General features: G+C 35.4%; 1 protein-coding gene and 1 long non-coding RNA gene across 2 annotated transcripts; both read right to left on the minus strand.

Moving 5' to 3' along the window:
• Nucleotides 1-2,700: 2,700 nt before the first annotated feature.
• Nucleotides 2,701-4,268, minus strand: LOC130412227 (uncharacterized). Its single transcript, XM_056737439.1, has 3 exons — nt 4,210-4,268; nt 3,734-4,117; nt 2,701-3,649 (listed from the first exon to the last, which is right to left on the minus strand). The coding sequence occupies exons 1-3, from the start codon at nt 4,241-4,243 to the stop codon at nt 3,456-3,458; spliced, it is 612 nt and encodes a 203-aa protein (XP_056593417.1). The 5' UTR covers nt 4,244-4,268; the 3' UTR covers nt 2,701-3,455.
• Nucleotides 4,269-13,105: 8,837 nt separating this feature from the next.
• On the minus strand, nt 13,106-13,932 carry LOC130413196 (uncharacterized). The gene is made up of 3 exons (XR_008905462.1): nt 13,892-13,932; nt 13,355-13,738; nt 13,106-13,206 (listed from the first exon to the last, which is right to left on the minus strand). It is a non-coding gene; the product is annotated as an uncharacterized LOC130413196 (long non-coding RNA).
• Nucleotides 13,933-15,207: the final 1,275 nt, after the last annotated feature.

Here is a 15,207-nt window from a genome sequence, read left to right on the forward strand (position 1 = left end):
TGGTGTAAGACTTAAGCAATCATTGTCTCACTGTCGACATCTCTGTTTGAAAGATAAAATTGCAGGTTGCGTAATGTATTTATCTTCCAACCATCTTTTGTTGAAAGGAAATTATGTTTTTTTCCCTGCAAAGTCAAACAGCTCAACTTATAAATCCGTGTAAAGCTTGCCATTGTGATATGGGATAAGATAAGCATACAGTTTTCAACAGATTTGTATGTACACCCAAATTAATAATTGAATAGTTTAAATTAAATAAATAAACAAACAATGGTCACATAATAATAATAAAGTAAATACTTAAATAATAAAATATATGTAATGTCTTTATTCAATCATACATGAATGGTGCTCTTTTTCTGTGACTTATCCCTTGCAGGCTCAGTATTGTCTTATTCGTAGGTAAGGGATGACTATTTTTCATCTTGACACCATTGTAGTCCTTAGTTTACAACACTTACACAGTTTAGTTTAGTTCACTGACTGTACACATGCAGTAGCTTGTTATGATGTACTAACTAGGGTATAGCAGGGCTGATTTGTTGTGTAGTTCATCAGTCCACGGGAGGGCAGTTCAGAAATTCAGAAAGCAGACACCAATATTAAATTCTGATAATAATGTTGTTGCTGAATTCTTGATGTTTGTAATGTGATTTGTATTTATATATTTAAATTGATATATATAAACAATATAAAACAGCACAAACCAATTCAGTGTAGCATTTGGAGCTGTCCATAGTGCTAAATTCTTACAGATCTTTTACACAAGTGTTTCTCAACAAGGGTCTTATGGGTAAAAAAATTTGTTTAAGTTTTATACAGCATCTGAAAGCTGAATAAATATAATTTCCAATGGTTTGTTGATTAGATTTTTTAGGATAATACAATATTTGAAAATCTGTAATCTAAGAGTGCAAAAAATCAACATTTAAGAAAATTGCCTTTGAAGTTGTAAATCATAGGCGCTGTAGCAGTGCGTTGCTAAGAAGAAACTGGTTTATTTTAATGCTCTCTATTGGTTTACCATTGTATTGATCTTGTGGATAGTGGATCATCATGAAAGCTGAAATTCTAAGCTTGAAATTGATACCAAACTTGATTAGGTATTTCTCAAAGAGCCGGCAACAGCAAATAATGTTTGTAGACGTGTTTCCAATCATTTTTGTTCTGCAATCACTAAAAAAAATCTATATTTCTGGTGGGAAATTATCATCATGTAACACAATTTTTACATAATATCCTAAGGATGTTTGGTATTAAAGAAAAATGTATTGACCCATATAATGAATTATTGGCTATTGCTGCAAATATACCTGTGCTACTTATGACTGGTTTGTAAGTCGTTGGTCACACACACACACACAAGTGTTTTATTTTATTTTGCTAGAAACACATGACACCATAATCAGTTCACTTCTACCACTTCTAAAATTAAATATTGTCGTGGTCCAGTGTTACCTATATTCAGAAATTGTAGATACATGTACAAGAATGTGTATGAGACGTGTGTTTCACTGTGTCTGGAAAAAGTGGTGATAACCCTCTGCTCTTAACCACAAATTGTTCCAGTCCATCTATGCACTCTATACCAGACACTTGCTAACACTTATTAGTGCAGAGCAACAAACACAAAGGTGTGGTTTCCGGTTTCAACCCTATCGTATCTTAGAGCTAAATGTAGTTATGTGTTATGTGTTATGTGTGTACAAAAGGTTAATGGGTTTGATGCAGCGATTACGCATACTGACAAAATCGTCAGCTTGAATGCGCTTTTGATTTTTAAGTGTTTGCGAAATGCATGAATGTAAATAAACTACAGACTTGTTATGCAACCTAAAATGTTTACAATTTCTGTATAAGACATGATGAATAAAGGGCAGGTCAATGATTTTTAAACGGTTACTTTACTTTTGCACATGTTATAAAAAAAACATTTTTATTAGTAACAGCCATCTGTTTAACTGTTTACTTGTATCAAAGCATAACAAAAACAGGAAACCCACAGCACTTTCATTCTGGCCACTTTGATCACTTTGCATCTACGCTGCAACTTATCTGCTCTGAACTCACACTTAATTTTTTATTGCTGATCATCAAACACATGCTTCCATGAGATCATATGTGGTTTTGTATGTTGGTTAGAACACATTTAATGAGGGGCATTGTTTTGCATTTTATTTTTTCATACGCATTTTCAGCGGGTAGAAAATAAACAATGTTTGTCCACACACACATTGTAATACTTAATTTCTTCACAATTATTATTACATTAAATAATGAAAACAAAGCTTAGTTGCTATTCAGCTATGGTTAGGTGTTTAGAAGACACAGTATTGTGAACACCATGCTGAATTTATACAGGTCCTTAACGTGTTATTGTCCTTAAAAACCCTATAGTGACAGAATAAACATAAAGGACATATCACCCGTCTTCAGAGAGTTACCCAATCAGTTTTGTCATCACATCAAATATTAATTCTAATTAAAAAAAAGGTGAAAATAGGTTTGGATAACCTCAAATGAACGGAATACAAATAAAGTTTTATGGAAATACTATAAATCAAACTTACTGAACATTTTTAAAACCAATTAAAAAATTAAATTGTCAGGACTTCAGAAGGACAGAACCCAGGCACAGGCAGCATTTACGGAAAAGAGTAATTTATTGACAAACACAAAGCAAATCCCCTGTGGTGAAAAAATAACACTGACAGCCAAAATAAAAGATCATAGACTAGAAAGGAACCAAAACACTAGATTGGACAAACTAACATTACACTTTAAACTACTAACTGAACTGGACTAAACTTCCCCACAAATAGAAGAACAGGAACAAGGTAAGTAGGATTCGCAGGGTCAAACACACGGGGTTCTCTCCACACAAAACACGGGATACTATCTAAAAACCTGACAAGAAGTGGCAGAACCATGACATTAATAACTTCAGTTATCTCTTTGAGATTTACAGTTGTGTGTGATTAGTTTTTAGTTTTTGTACCCAAATATGTTTACTGTATCCTTGAGAATGTTCATAACTGAGTTGGCAAGGAGTATAGTAAGGATTTACTATCGTTGAAAGCAGAGTTTGGATAAACAGCAACCCAATGGAGAGTCCCATTTTAGGGATGATCAGATGGTAGTAGTCTATAGTTGACTTCAGAATAAATGTTGAACATTTCATTTTTACTAATTTCAGTCAGATGTTTCTTTGTTTGATCCACCTGAAATGACAAAAGTTCTTAAAATTGTCTTTCACAATATAAATATTTACATTTCTGGCAATGTTGTTGAAAGGCTACCTTTAAAATTTTTACTGTGAGTACCTCTTCATTATTCTCAGAACCTTAAACAACCACAAGTTATAAAAATGTTAGCGCAATCCTGACAATAAAACTTGCACAATTCAGGTTTCCTAACAAAAATCTGTGTGCAATCACTCCTGGTATGAAAAGAAGCTATTTATCCACACACTGAAGTAAAAATGAGTATAAATAAGAACCTGTAGTTTTCTTCTGACAGAGGCAGTACACACAGATGGAGGAGAAGAGAACACACACAGGACAAACACTGAAGAGCAGCGTCCAGCAGAGAGAATGGTCAGATAAACGAGGAGGAGAGACAGTGCTGGAGTGCCCAGAACAGGCAGTTACTGAAAACAATTTAAGATTTTTAATAATTACTATTTTTTAATAACTCAAATAATGAAAAATGACAGACAAAAGTGTTTGCTTACCATCAAGAGAGAGACGTGTTATTTGGTTTCCATAATAGTACACATCGGAGTATGTAACTCCGTTTTCATCTTTTTCTATCTTTTTCTCGTATTCCGCACAGTAATACAGTCCCAGATCATAGACTGTAATGTTAGTAATATGTAAATCAAAAGAACTAATTTTGGTGTTTTTAGGAAGACTGAAACGTCGAAATGTTTCTTGGTTAGTTTTCTGATAATTTATAATGAGAGAGGGTTGATGTTCATGAGAGCAGTTTCTAATCCATACAATGATGAGACCACGAGTTAAAGGACGATCACAGTAGAGAGTGATGTTGTCTCCTGGTCTGACCTTCAGCTCGATTTCTGTCCCATAGATTATTTTCTGACTGAACAATAAAGCATCTGCAGAAGCAGAAAAAGTAGACAGTTATATTTCTGTCAAGACAATAGCTTTAATAAAATGTAAAAAAATTGATTAAGAATTTTTGCCTTACATATAAGAGCGAGATTTACACTTGATCTCTCCATCTCAGCGAGTGTGAATAACTGTGTTAATGACTCTGATGATGCAGATTTCAGCTCTCATGTGTTTAGTTCACACCAATGAAAGTTTGATTTGGATATGAAGAGTGAGAGTCAACCAATCAGAAGTGTTGGTGTGGTTTGGCTGTTTGATGCTTTTTATTGGTTCACAAAATTGGACATGCTGCTCAGTCTAAGCTATACCTTTTAACAAGCAGACACACATGCAGAGAGGAAACATTATTTAAAGACACAAATGTTTCTTTACGACTGATACGGTTGCCAAAACTCTGATTTTATTTTATTTTGATTTGATAGATACGTATGATTACTTGAAATAGTTTTGTTTTACATGCATTAGCAAACTAACACCTATCATGAGTGTCTTACAATTTGAAAAGAAACTGATCCATTCATGTCATAATGTATCAAACTACAAAGCTGGAAGGCAACAAAATCTTAACACGCAATAAAACGAAATCTACAAGCCTTTCATTCTGACCACTTTCAGACACAATTACTGTTTTGTTCACGTCATCAGATTCTCACCTCATATCTCTTAGCTGATCACTAACAAATGTTTCCATTAGCCTTGGGTGTTGGGTTGAACTTAAAATTGTTTATGTGTTTTTAAAAAAATAATTAGTACATTTAAAATACACATCTTTCCTATACAAGCATTAATTTCATGTGATTTTATTGACTATTTATTATAATTAAAATAATTTATAGTAGGTTGGTTTTGGTTAGGAATATGTTTGGAATAAGTTTATTTTTAACATAGAATATATCTAACATAGATTTCAATCACACAAAATAACCTACAACTAGAAGACATTTTTTCATAAACATATTCACTTCAGCTTCAATTAGAGTTTCATTTATCTGTTTCTGTAAACAGAGCAATCAGGTGCATAAAGACTTATCTCACTGAAACTCTGCAAAAGCTGGTTTTCTCCCTACACCTACATACAAGCCTACATAAATATACTCCAAAGTTCTGAGATAAACTTGCCTTCTTTGACTTACTGCAGCAGGGGTGTGATTGTGAGGACAGGGGTTTTTGTTTTAGTTCCATCTTAGTCCACAGGAGGGCAGTTTAGAAATACGGGCAAACTTTAGGAGAAGAACACTGCCATCGTTGTTGATGCTAAATTAACATGAAAACATATATTATTGTCTTATTGCTCTTATTGCAAAAGCTCAGTGGTTAGTGTCACGGTTCTGCCTATCATGTTGGGCTAATTCTTGGTCTTGAGGCAGAAACCAAAACAGAATTCCCTGTTTTATGTGGGGAGAGAAGTTTTCGGCCTTTTGGCCTTCCATACTCTCTCCCCGAGTCTCGTCTTTTCCCGCCCTTTCTGTCTCGTTAGCTTTCCCTTAGTGTTTCATCTGTGTCACCTGGCCCCTATTAATTATCCTGTATGTCTCCCTATAAAACTTCCTCTTGTTTCTTTGTCCTGTGCTGGTTCGTTGTATTTACTCCTCTGAGTTTCGTGTTGTGCTTCGTGTTCCACTAGCTAAGTATTACCCTGTGACTACCTTGTTTTCATTGTGTACATTGCTTCTTGTTTGAGTGTAGTTTTTGCCCCCTCGTGGGAAGTCTTTTGGTTTTTGTTATCTTGATATCGTGTCCTGTTTATTCCCCATCGTGGGTTTTTGTTTGTTTATTAAAATACCTTTGTTGTTCCCCGTACTGCTGCCTGCGCTTGGGTTCTTCAGTGCTTAATTCATAACAGGTTAGAGCATGGTGCTAGCAATGCCAAGGTCATGGGTTCGATCCCAGGGGATTGCACGTAGTCAGAATTAATTACAATTCAACGTAAGTTGCTTTGGATAAAAATATCTGCCGAATGCATAAATGTAAATTTGTGACCAAATTTGCAGAGCAGGGTATGATAACGCAGAGCTACATACAACGAACCAGCACAGGACAATGAAACATGATAGGTATAAATAGGGAGACAAACACAGGGTAATTAATAGGGGCCAGGTGAAACAGATAAAACACTAAGGGGAAGCTAATGAGACGGAAGGGCAGGAACACAGACGAGACTCCGGGAGAGTATGGAAAGCCACAAGGTCAAAAACATCTCTCCCCACATGTAACAAAGGATTCTGTATGATTCCACCTCTAAACCAAGAAATACCTGACAAGGAGAGGTGGAACCATGACACTTCCCGATACTATTCGGAGGGTCAGACACACTCTCCCAATTTAAATCTAGATTAAAGACACATCCTTTCAGCCAAGCATTCACTTAATGCATAATATGCTAAACAAAAAATGAACAGCAGCGAGACTTCTTTGTCTCTTTCTGTCTTCCTCCCCCACCAGGCCACGACCAGATGAACGTCATATGTACAATCGTTACTAGAGGTTACACCAGCTCCGTCCCTCTGGGCTGAGATTGATTTCCCGAGTTTTTTTTTTCATTTATTTATCATTGGAGTTTTGGTTCCTTGGCTTTCTCACTGGCAGACTGCATTTATTAGATATTATTTATTAGAATGATCTTGCTTGCTCTATAAACACCATGCTCCCTGTTTATACTTTTTCTTTGATTTTCTGATGTTCAACTGTAAAGCTGATTTGGAACAATGCACACTGTGAAAAGTGCTATGTAAAACATTTTTTTAAATAAAAATTGCAAAATATAAATTATTTGGCTTAGTTTGTTATTTAATATATGATTTATATCAGCATTTTATAACACAGACGAAATGACTGCTAAAGATTTGACAAGAACCTTTTCCTGCATTTTTCCCAACCCTTTCCAATTTACACGAATACATATATATGTAAAATATATGTCTGCATGGTACAAATGCAGATATACACTACAAATGTCTTCTTTTGCACTAGGAGCTGTCCAATGTGCTAAATGAATACTAATCTCTACACAAGTTTCTCAACAGGGGGCGCTATAACTCTCTTAGGTTGCCAAGCCTACATGCTTTTAGGTTAAAAGTATAAGAATTTACAATTAGATGTCTTGTTTAGGCAAACAAAAAACTTTGGGTAATTGAAAACAACTGAGCAAGGGCTCATTAGTATATCCTACCCTGCTTTTTACACAAACTTGCCCAAGACTGAAATCCCCATCCGTCAAAAAAACTCATTGGAAATTGAATATATTTTGGGCTTCTTTGTAAACATTAAAATGATACTTAACCACTATATATTATCATTATTGATTTCATAAGAATATGCTAAAATGATATGCTAGAAAAACTTGACATGTCCTTGACGTGTGTAATGATGTTGGCTTTACACATCATGGGCTTATCATAAGACACCTAAAAAGTGTCATAAACAAGGAACACACATCACCATGGTCTTTTGGTCGGAGTTTATCCCATCAGCTTCAGTCATTATTGTGATCAGTGTTTGCTTTAGTTGGGCTCTTGACTCTTATTCTTTACTACTAGAACATTTGCTTTAGGCTTCTTTAAATGCTGACGCAAAGAAATCTGGTAATTGCCAATTCAATTGGTGATTTAATCAATATGAATCACTGACATGCTTTGATATTACAGATTAGTGTCATGACATATTTACATTTAGTCATTTAGCAGACGCTTTTATCCAAAGCGACTTACAAGGGGGGTAGGTAATGGAAGCAATTAGGACAGCATAAGTACAACAAAAGCATAAGTGCAATCAAAAAGAAGACTGGTCTCATATAGCCTAACACAGTATACAGAATCATTGATTCATACATTTTTTTTTTAAGTAGAGTAGAGTAGAGTAGAGTAGAGAAGAAAATAGAGTCAGAACAGATGAGTCAGAAGTTGACGGAAGAGATGCGTTTTCAGACGTTTCTTAAAGATGGCTACAGAATCTGCAGATGTTGAGGCAGCAGGCAGATCATTCCACATAGGTGGAACAGATCAGGAGAAGGTGCGCGAGAGAGATTTTTTACCTTTATGGGATGGCACCACAAGATGCCGTTTGTTTGCAGAGCGTAGGGATCTGGCGGGTACATATGTCTGCATTAGCGAGTGAAGATAAGGTGGTGCCAAACCAGTGGTCATATGTGTCATATTCTCAGAGACAAATTACATATGCTAACAAACCTTGTAACTAATAAATTATTTAGAAATGTATAATCAGTGTATGAAACTCAACAATGGTGACAATATACAAAATAAAACTTCATGCTGCAATAAATGCTGGGTAACTTCATAGTACAAAACTCATTCATGATTCCCAGCATGCATTGTATTTGATCTGTTTATCTGAATTTGTTTGATGATTGTCACCAATGTTGATGTTTGTATGATTGTTGATGTCTAAGTGTGTCAATAAAACATTATTTGACACAATCGTTGCACATTTAGGAACTGAAACACTTTCATCAGTGAGAAAAGGCTGGAACTCATTCTCATTATAACATTTAACATAATGAAACAAAATGCAAGTTAATAAAAAAATGTATAAGAACATATACAAAATATAACCCCCCATTCAACACATACACATATAAACAACAACTAATTGATTTTTGGATGGATGTTGTGACCCTAAAGATGTCACATCTAAGATGGCTGATAGTCTTGTATTAAAAGCCCAGGTAGTGTATTGAACAGCGGTGAATTCAAGGAGCACAGATTACGTATAATTTATTATAAATTTACAGCAATATTACAATTTCATTTCCAATCTCACCCATCGCAATTCAGGAATCACAACTAATAGTTTTATTAACTTTATTATTTAACCTTTTAAAATGAAATAATCTTTAAATAAAATAATGTAAGCAGTTATTTTATTACTTTAAGTATTTATATTAAATACAGTATAAACTTTCAATAGGTTTATTAAAACATCTCCAAATATCACTGGATAAATATACATACCTTACAATTTCCAACAGTTAATTGATGTTGATAGTGAAGTATTTTAGCTCCATTGCATATCAGTACTCTTGTCCACTTATCATCCAATATTGAGACATTTGGTCAAAGATATTTGTTGCCTAATGGTTAGAGAGCCAGATTTAAAACGCAAAGCTTGCAAGATCGATTCCCAGGCTGGCAGGCTTCCAGGGCTTTATTAGGTGACCCCCAATGGGATCACCTAGACATACTGTTTGCATATTTAAATTCTTATTATACATTTATATCCATTTACATAAAAAGTACATATAAAATTTGACTTAAAAATGTCTTTCTTATCCTCAGCCTCCTCCTATAGTTTAGCATTGAAAGGCCTTTCTCCAAATTACAATTAGACTTTCGGGAAAGGCCATTTTCACATCTTTTAACATTTGGAAAACCATGGCCTTTTAGCAAACAAAGTAAAAAGAAACTAAATGTATGTGTGTTTGAGAGGGATATATAAAGGCTACATTATTATTATGTTTGACTGGGCCTGACATTTTAAACCTCTACCTCTGTGGCAGTAGGGCTTCATCCTCTGTTATAAATGAATTATCATTCATAGTGTAGGGTACTGAAAAGAATTACACGTTTTTTTCCCCCAAAATTATGAACAATGTAGTAGTTTCTAGAATGAAAAGAATCTCCAGTAATATGACTACATCAGCAACTGTTGCAAATAAAGCTGATACAAGGCAAAGTCAGTTTTCAGAAACCCAAATAAAGGTGGATTTTTTAAGGAACATACAGAGAAGGAACATAAAATAGCTTTTATACTGCCTTCAAAATAAGCAATGTGATTAAATACATGAAACATAAAACAATTTTGATAAAATACCATGGACACTTTAAAATAACAGTTACAAACATCTCAACAAAGTACACTTTATGTAACAAATATAGCCATGATCCATCCATCCATCCATCCATTTTCTTCCGCTTATCCGGGGCCGGGTCGCGGGGGCAGCAGTCTAAGCAGGGATGCCCAGACTTCCCTCTCCCTGGACACTTCCTCCAGTTCTTTCGGGGGGACACCGAGGCGTTCCCAGGCCAGCTGGGAGACATAGTCCCTCCAGCGTGTCCTAGGTCTTCCCCGGGGTCTCCTCCCGGTGGGACATGCCCGGAACACCTTCCCGGGAAGGCATCAAGGGGGCATCCGGAAAAGATGCCCGAGCCACCTCAGCTGGCCCCTCTCGATGTGGAGGAGCAGCGGCTCTACTCTGAGCTCCTCCCGAGTGGCCGAGCTTCTCACCCTATCTCTAAGGGATCGCCCAGCCACCCTGCGGAGAAAGCTCATTTCGGCCGCCTGTATCCGGGATCTTGTCCTCTCGGTCATGACCCACAGCTCATGACCATAGGTGAGAGTAGGAACGTAGATTGACCGGTAAATCGAGAGCTTCGCCTTGCGGCTCAGCTCCTTCTTCACCACGACCGACCGGTACAGCCATGATAAGTATATATTTTAAATATTATAGAATAAAAATACTGCATATATTTAAATTTTTTATACACTTAATTAAGTAATTAATTTGTAGCGTTTATAGTTTTATAAACACATAACTTAAATAATTTAATTTTATGATTTTTTATTTCGCACTTAATACACTGATGCAGATTTAAGTCTTCTGTGAAAAAAACTCTGATTTATAACGTTGCTTTACAGTCAAAAATATTAAGCTTCCCGGCCGTTTCCATGGTGTCTTGTGAAATCTGTGATCCATTGACAATGTCTTCATGTTTTTTTTTTAGCGCGCGTCATCTCTGGGTATCTTTCGGGAGGTTGATTTAATTAACTCTTATAAGCAAGGTTTGGGTTAATTAACCGAGAGGTCAGGGTTCATCTGACAGTAAGTTAAACCTGCTTTCTGGAATACACCCCAGGTTTGGTTATGCAAAACGGAAACTGTTGATGCTATGCAAAGTGGTTTGAATTGGTTCGCACTGACATGGTAGACACATACAGCAAGCACCTCCCACAGGTACATAACAACATGAAGCAAAACAATAAACATTCACATCAACATATATTCACCATACACTTAACACAACACAAGCCTGCGTATACCTTTTCAAGCCGGCTATGGGAAGGTGCATAAAGACAAGTAAGTGTTTGTATATGGGTGTACTGAGCTGTAGCTCAGTGGTAAGAGCATTGCAAGGTTGTGGGTTCGATTCCAGGGGATTGCAAATACCTATGTAAAATGTATAGGATAAAGCAATGTAAGTCGCTTTGGATAAAAGCGTCTGCCAAATGCCTAAAAATTATAAAATAAAAAGTACTATCTGTGTGTTTGGTCACAGTGTCTGTCTCAATGTTGCACTGTGACAGCTAGGCTATTAATGTTTTGTCCAATAACCTACACCCATTTTTCCATAGATTTAATAATGTTGTGCTTTTTCAAACATCAGAAAGTGTAAAGGTGCATACACAGCATGCAAGCGAAAAACCAACTCCACCACAAAGTGACCATATAAGCAAGCATTTACACCTTCACACACAACGTCCTGTCTATTTCTGTCTCATATGCATTGAACTTGAGTGGAAACATTTGTGGTTCAGATCATCTAGATTGAGAATTAAAAAAAACTTTGCCAAGACACACGGCCGGTGAAATTATGCAAAAGAAACACATTCAAAGATCTCCGAAGTTTCTCTGTGAAATCTTTAACCTGCATAAGAGAATTAAAAGTAAAATGACTTTGGGTAATAATTTTATGACTTTTATAATATAATAACTTAATATTTTTTATAATTGAAAGTTGATCTAACATTCGCAAATCCGAAATATAAGAAAGTAAGACAATTCATATATTTTGAATGCACTTCTTAACATAAAAATGTTGCCTCAGAAGTTGCTTCTCTCGTTTTAGTTTATTAGGCAAATTGACCTACGTAGCAGGATGCTTACATCTCTCAATGTGTTCTGTAATTCAAAAGGTGCCTATCGGAAAAATAGTTGGTTTAAAGTTCATTTTCTTTTTTCTGCGAGAAATATATACTTTAAAACACTAAACCCAGGTAAACCACATTAACATCCTGTTGTTCACATCATCACCTCTGTACATTTGCTTCTACAAAAGCTAGTACTTTATTTAAAAGGGGAAAAATCGTATTCTGGTCTTATTTTTTATCTCTTTTTAATCACAGAATTAAAGAAAAATCCACCAACACATAGTGAAAGAGGCCCACGGCCCACCTCAACAACTGTCTGAATTAATAATTATGAAAGACACAACTGCAATATATTGGAAAAGAATACTGTCAGATCACCTCTGAACATACATCAAGAACCAGGCAAGAGACTTTGTGAGGTGTACAAGCTTACAAGTCTCACATTCTGCGCTTTTTAAATATTGATATGAAATTAGTTGTTTCAGTCAGAAGGTTTTAATGAAAATGCTACCTGCGTTCTTTTCAACCATCAGAAGTTTTGTACTGTGTCTGTTCTGACCGGAGCATAAGTACTAAAGTCAGAACTCTGGAGTTGCTTCTTCATGAGTCGCTTTTGTCTTCTGCTTGTCACGTCCAAGGAAGCATAACACACCAAATCATCACCCTGAAATTAACATTATTCTGATTCTTTATCAACAATAAAAAGTGAAATATGTTTTTGTATAAATTATGCCTTTACAGTTATGAATAAGGTTTAAAAACATATGCCTGTAATCTTCACTGTAGTCCTCAGCCATGAGAGTGTGTTTGTGATGTTCGTACCTCAGGAATAGTTCTACTTCTTTTGTTTTCTTTGTGATCAGTTCCATCACCTGAAATTTGAAAAAACAAAGAAGAACATCACTTTCTTATATGCATTTATATAGATTAATGACTAGTAAATTCTGTGCACTGATTCAAATACTGCTGATTGACAAATGCATTTGTTGTACATTTTAAGGTAAAAGGTAACATGTAAAGATCAAGACATTGGATGATGTACCTGTAGTTTTCTTCTGACAGAGGCAGTATACACAGATGGAGGAGAAGAGAACACACACAGGACAAACACTGAAGAGCAGTGTCCAGCAGAGCAAACACTTTGATTCAGGAGGAGGAGAGACAGTGCTTGAGGGTCCAGAACAGGAAGTTACTGCCTCAAAAAACAGCATTAAATGTTACTGAGAAATTCATTTTGAATAATTTGATTAGTTATATTCAGAGAAAGGCAGTTTACATGAGTATTACAGGTAAAAACGACACAAAATGTTATAATAACAAGTGACAACATTTTTTCTTACCAGCGAGAGAGAGACGTGTTGTTCGGTTTCCATAATAGTACACCTCAGATGTGTAGGGAGTGCCATTTTTATCTTCATTTAATTTTCTTTCGTATTCAGCACAGTAGTACAGTCCCAGATCAGAGACTTTAATGTTAGTTATATGTAGGTCTATAGAATTAATGTTGGAGTTTTGAAGAAAGCTGAAACGTGGTAAGATGTTATTATACATTGTCTTATGATCTATAATGAGAGAGGGTTGATTTTCATGAGAGCAGTTTCTAATCCATACAATCCTGGAACCACGAGTTAAAGGACGGTCACAGTAGAGAGTGATGTTGTCTCCTGGTCTGACCTTCAGCTCGATATCTGCTCCATTGATTTTTTGATTGAACAGTAAACCATCTGAAACAGAAATAGGCAAAAAAGCAAATAAGTAAGCAATATTTAGAAGAGGCCTTACTACACACAACTAATTACAAATTAATTTGTAGTAAAACGTTGCTTAAAATATAAAAATAAATACCAGTTTTTATATAATAATAAATATAAGCTTACATATAAGAGCGGTAAAAGTTACTCTTGATGTCTCCATCTCAGCGAGTAAGTCTGAATAACTGACTGGAAATGCATCAGATCTCATCTGATTGGTTCACATCAACGGAAAATTTAGTCGGAAGAGTGAGAGATGTATCAACCAATCACAAGTGTTCTCAAGTTTTTTGTGCTTTTTTATTGGTTCACAGAATTAGATTTTAAGTCTTATACACTGTGACCAACAGACACATACACAGAGAGTGTACATCGTTTAAAGACAAAAACCTTTGAGTATGATTGATACATTTTGTTCCATTTTATTTTACTGTATGTCTGACTCTAACATGTGGATAGTGTATTTATGTTTATTTGAAATATGTGTGCTTTGTCTGTAAAATGCAATCAGCCAATATACTGTAAGATCTATCAAATATGGAGTTAATCTATAGGACTATCATTCATGAGTTTTTTTGTTTTGAAAGCAACAAAATCTAACATGTCAAAACAAGAAACCCACAAGCTGGTCACTGAGAATTTTTTTCTTTGTATGTATTTTCCTGGGGAGGCTCAACATATTTTTTACTGCGATTAACATAAACAAACAAAACATTTATTTTTAATATATAATGTCTTCAATCAATCATGCATGATGGTGCCTTTTGCTGTGACTTAATCCTTGCAGGCTTAGTACTGTCAAATTAATAGGTTGGAAGCGACAATTTTTTATCTTGACACCATTGTAGTCTTTAGTTTACAACACTTAAACAGTTTGATCAGCACATATTAATTTTGGACTTTTTGGACTGAAAAATTAGCTTTTTAATAAATGTCTCCTATAGACAGGTCCTGGTTTTCAGAATATTTGAGACGTAAGTCTATGCTTAAGTCTTACCGTCTTAGTGCTTTTTATACATACGGGCACAGATTTCGGGTCTCATAAAATCATTGGCTCCCCTGTGGCCAATGCTGAAACTACTATTTATAGTACTACTTATTCATCAATATGTGCATTCTTCATAAACCTAACATTACTAAAAATAAACTTCACTGACTGTAAACATGCGGTAGCTTGTAACGATGTACAATTGTATAGCAGGACTGATTTGTTGGGTTTTTGATTTAAGGGCAGTTCAGAAATTCACAAAACAGACAACAATATTAGCAAAAATACTGTAGTATTAACTGTATAGCACTGGGAGCTCTCCAATGTGCTGAATTTCTACTGATCATCCTACCAAGTGTATTTCTATTTAATTTTAGCTGTGAACTGATTAGGATTTCACACGTCAGTGTAGCCAAATAAAAAAACATTAGTCTGCTTAAGGTTATCAAGGAGA

Source organism: Triplophysa dalaica, chromosome 2 (genome assembly GCF_015846415.1).
Source record: "Triplophysa dalaica isolate WHDGS20190420 chromosome 2, ASM1584641v1, whole genome shotgun sequence".
Taxonomy (NCBI): Eukaryota; Metazoa; Chordata; class Actinopteri; order Cypriniformes; family Nemacheilidae; genus Triplophysa; species Triplophysa dalaica.

Coding starts and splice junctions, on each gene's coding strand:
- LOC130412227 (XM_056737439.1), bottom strand. CDS start 4,243: ATGGAGAGATCAAGTGTAAATCTCGCTCTTATAT. Junction 4,118..4,209: donor TGTAAATCTCGCTCTTATAT/GTAAGGCAAAAA, acceptor CTGCTTCTGCAG/ATGCTTTATTGTTCAGTCAG. Junction 3,650..3,733: donor AACACGTCTCTCTCTTGATG/GTAAGCAAACAC, acceptor AATTGTTTTCAG/TAACTGCCTGTTCTGGGCAC.